This window comes from Micropterus dolomieu, linkage group LG09 (genome assembly GCF_021292245.1).
Source record: "Micropterus dolomieu isolate WLL.071019.BEF.003 ecotype Adirondacks linkage group LG09, ASM2129224v1, whole genome shotgun sequence".
In the NCBI taxonomy this organism is placed as follows: Eukaryota; Metazoa; Chordata; class Actinopteri; order Centrarchiformes; family Centrarchidae; genus Micropterus; species Micropterus dolomieu.
In genome coordinates, this window is record NC_060158.1 from 410990 (window position 1) to 414438 (window position 3449).

Here is a 3449-nt window from a genome sequence, read left to right on the forward strand (position 1 = left end):
TGAATTTTTATTTATTTATTTATTTGGGTTGTGGACATGGGGTGGGATTAAATAAGTTTTTTTTCCTCTTTCCACTCCTTTTGGAATATGTAAGAAAACTGACAAGAGTTTAAAAAAAATCTTTACTCATTTATTTATTATTGTGCTATTTAATTATTTTGATTAGTTTATTTGATTGCATTTTTCGGATGTTTCTGTTTTACATATATTGGAAATAAACACACTATGACTACATTTGGGACAATTCTTTCAAATCTTGCACTGCACTGTTCTTTATTCTGTTCATACAGTTTTATTCCATTTTAGCTTATTTTAGCTCAGATTTTATTATCCTGTGACAGACTATATACTTGTATATTGTCATGTCTTAAAACCTTTTTATGTCTTATATAAACTTAAATAAACCTGCCTTTATTTTAGAGTCTAATTCTGCCTACACAAGCAACCCAACACAAATAACAAGTAGCCAAAATCTTTCGTTTTCTTTTTGTTCATTGCTGTGTGTGTGTGTGTGTGTGTGTGTGTGTGTGTGTGTGTGTGAAAGAGCTAAAAAAGACAGAGGAATTGTAACGCCCTTTCAAGGGTTGTGAAAGGCTGGTGTCTGCTCAACCATGTAACTAGCAAAAGCTGGTTAAACTGTGGTTAGAATGTCAGTCCAATACACAACTGGGTCACACTGAAGGGAAAACACAAAGCTACAGTATATAATGTCTATTCATAAGTTGTGGCTCACCACAAGTTTCCAAACACAATTTAAAAACCTTTCCTACTTTTTGACTTGGAGGCTTATAATGTAAAATGCTGGGTAGAGGATATTATTAAAATAAGGAGATAATTTAAAAAAATAAGGAGAACATTTAACAGTTTCAATCAATATTTGTCTATAAACGACCCATGCACATGCAACATTGTTTTTTTTAATCTCACAATGTATATGTCATATGAAAACATCTTGCGGTTAGATTTTAATTTGTGAAAGTACATGGTTCTCTATGGATTCTGACCATGAGCTTATTTTAATGTAAATTTCTTATTAAATTAAGGCATATCGTTTTAAACCCTGTCAAAGTCAAGGTTGTTAGTCTTAAAAAGAAGAAGCTGTAAACCTGGTAATGCTAATATAACCATCTTCACAAGGACTTCTTCTTCACTTACTGCTGGATCTGCTCTGGAGTGTCGTACTGGCCGTCATAGTTGTAATCGAAGACGGGGCCCATCAATACGTTAATTCCGTTGTAAATGGAGGCATATTTTTTTAATAGGGTGCCGTGAAAGTAGTCCCAGATCTCTAAAATAGGAGAGATGATTAAATTAAAAGAAAAGTTGTAGTTGTATAGGTTTTACCGTGATATGAACCTGTAACTTACTCTTAAACTCTGGGTACATCGGCACTACATTACTCATGAGTAGAGCGTCGTACTGCTGGTCCACTGTTGCATTCAGGTCTGCAAAAAACAACAAGAAACAATGAATTTTGAATGTAGTTACATGTGGTGAGAGAAAGAACTTTTTTTTGGTTAGAATTTATAACTGTCTAGTATTTTCCTCTCTCCATAACTCTTACTGTACTTGTCCATTGAGACTTACGATTATTTACGTGTTCAAGTATCAAAATTAATATTCTATTTAAAAACAACAAGTTTAAAGCTTCCTGAAAAACAATACTTGTATGTTTTATCAAAAATGACTCACAAGGGACACCCTCTATCAGCTTTACTTGGACTTAACCTTAATGCATCTGGCACTGAAAGCAAACAGTCCCTCTTTTTAATCTATTGTAAATATATTTTTCTTTTTCTGAAAATGCATTTATCATAGGTATAAAAAGGCCTAATGTACGTCTGTTTTAATTAATCTGACATTGTGTTCTCTTTTAAATTAAGGAGAGCGAGGACAGAAAGACAAAAAAAACGAGCTTCAGTTCTGTAGAAACAGGTTTCACTCACTTCCAGAAATGGTGCAGCTACTCCATGTGTGATAAATGATAATAATGGTGTAAGACAAAGTTCCTGGGAAAAAGTTATTTTCAATTCTTGGTTGGGTAAAAGCTACACCCCCCCATTGTTTTTGTGCTCCTTGATGTCAAACTGTGAGATATGGAGAAGAGAAATCCAGGTCGTTTCTACAGAAGCGAAACCTTGGGGTGCTTTTATTTAATTAAAGTGATTTTGTCTCCTCGGTGATCAGTAACAACACTATCACCACACAAAACACCGCTTTTAACTGCAGTAAATGGAGTCTGTATTCTGTACGGGAACAAAAGAACTATAGCTGCAGGCAAAACATAAATGAAAAAAAGTGCAGAGTCTGGGCATTTGCATTAAAATATCTAAATAATGTTTTAATGCAATAAACACTGACTTGAATGTGAACCTGCAAATAAGGTCCATTTACTGAAGTGAGAGGAATATACTTTCATGACAGGGTAGGAGACAACATCAAACAAACTCTAAATAGTCACACATGGGGATCAAAATTCTTTCCTGTTTTGAGAGTCATCATTTAATGGCAGTGGATTTGTGTGGATTTTTCATAACTTGCAGCTGGATTTACTTAATTTCACCATAACTGGGAAGCTGAAAACTTGCATGGCCCTTCGCTAACACACAAAATCTGTTGGCTTGAGTCATTTATGGCTTTGGGACATGCTTTCTCTTTTTCTTGTGGAGCAGTGACAAGGCAGTGGTTAGTACTGTCACTGTCAAACTAGCTTACTATGGAATATTTTCTCCCACGGGTTTTTCCAGGCGCAGTTCAAAACTATGCTGGATAATTGAATTGGAGGGTTGTAATTGCCTGCGAGAGTAAATAGTTCACTGTCCTGTGTGTTACTTGACGCCTCCCTAAAATAAGCTGAGAATAGCCTTAGCCTTTAGAGACCTTGCTCACACAGAACAAGCAGATGTAGAAGAAGAAACATCACACTTGGCTCTTCTTCTTACTTATACAGTGGGTACGGAAAGTATTCAGACCCCTTTAAATTTTTCACTCTTTGTTTCATTGCAGCCATTTTCCAAAAATCAAAAAAGTTCATTTTATTTCTCAGTAATGTACACTCAGCACCCCATCTTGACAGAAAAAAACAGAAATGTAGAAATTTTTGCAAATTTATTAAAAAAGAAAAACTGAAATATCACATGGTCATAAGTATTCAGACCCTTTGCCGTGACACTCATATTTAACTCAGGTGCTGTCTGTTTCTTCTGATCATCCTTGAGATGGTTCTACACCTTCATTTGAGTCCAGCTGTGTTTGATTATACTGATTGGACTTGATTAGGAAAGCCACACACCTGTCTATATAAGACCTTACAGCTCACAGTGCATGTCAGAGCAAATGAGAATCATGAGGTCAAAGGAACTGCCTGAAGAGCTCAGAGACAGAATTGTGGCAAGGCACAGATCTGGCCAAGGTTACAAAAACATTTCTGCTGCACTTAAGGTTCCTAA

At 35.5% G+C, this 3449-nt stretch overlaps 1 protein-coding gene across 1 annotated transcript in view; it reads right to left on the bottom strand.

The window, feature by feature from the left end:
• Positions 1-3449, bottom strand: part of LOC123976225 (venom phosphodiesterase 1) — a 47409-nt gene that overhangs the window by 3520 nt on the left and 40440 nt on the right. The window contains exons 21-22 of the mRNA XM_046058189.1: positions 1368-1445; positions 1156-1288 (exon numbers count right to left, since the gene is read on the bottom strand). Coding sequence (XP_045914145.1) covers positions 1156-1288; positions 1368-1445 — 211 coding nt within the window. The remainder of the gene's footprint in view (positions 1-1155; positions 1289-1367; positions 1446-3449) is intronic.